This window comes from Bison bison, unplaced genomic scaffold, assembly GCF_000754665.1.
Source record: "Bison bison bison isolate TAMUID 2011002044 unplaced genomic scaffold, Bison_UMD1.0 scf7180017855320, whole genome shotgun sequence".
In the NCBI taxonomy this organism is placed as follows: Eukaryota; Metazoa; Chordata; class Mammalia; order Artiodactyla; family Bovidae; genus Bison; species Bison bison.
In genome coordinates, this window is record NW_011485893.1 from 13,688 (window position 1) to 14,357 (window position 670).

General features: G+C 35.2%; 1 protein-coding gene across 1 annotated transcript in view; it reads left to right on the forward strand.

Moving 5' to 3' along the window:
- EGFL6 (EGF-like-domain, multiple 6) overlaps positions 1–410 on the forward strand; it is a gene marked incomplete at its 5' end in the record, with an annotated part of 12,566 nt that extends 12,156 nt beyond the window's left edge. Inside the window, one exon of the mRNA XM_010858599.1 lies at positions 315–410. Coding sequence (XP_010856901.1) covers positions 315–410 — 96 coding nt within the window. The remainder of the gene's footprint in view (positions 1–314) is intronic.
- Between the last annotated feature and the right edge of the window lie 260 nt (positions 411–670).

Here is a 670-nt window from a genome sequence, read left to right on the forward strand (position 1 = left end):
CTTTAGTTTTGCTTTTTTTTTTCTTCTAAAAGGGAAGGAATTCCAAAATTTCCTCTTAAACTTTACTATTCTCAGCTTTCAGGGCTTTTCAGATTCTTTTAGGTGTTGCAGGAGCCCTGTTTTCTCCAATTGTAATTCAGTCAGTGTAGATACCAGGCATCTGGAAAATACATTACCATATATTCAATGTCAAAGCCTGTTTCTATGGAATAGGGGCATATGAATTGAATTCAGTTTAATAGCAATTAAATAGTGGGACTTTATCATTGCATTAAATACTTGCAAGTAATTTTTTATTCCCTCTCCATTATTAGATCATTTTTGAAGCTGAACGTGGCAAGGGCAAGACTGGAGAAATTGCAGTGGACGGTGTCTTTCTGGTCTCAGGCTTATGTTCAGATGGCCTTTGACCTGTGGATGGTTGAATGCTACTGTTATCTTTTATATCTTTATATTTGGCTTTTACGTCAGTTTTCAGTTTTTTGACAATATATCATAGGTCACCCCCCTACATTTTAGAAATTGTGGTGTTCAAATAGACTCATTATTGTAAGATACCTTTCTTGTATATGATATACTGATATTTGCTTTAAATATAGTACCATTGTATCTTCTCATTCATTTCTGAGTCTATAAAACTTGGATGCATCAGTTCAGCCCTCCCCACCCC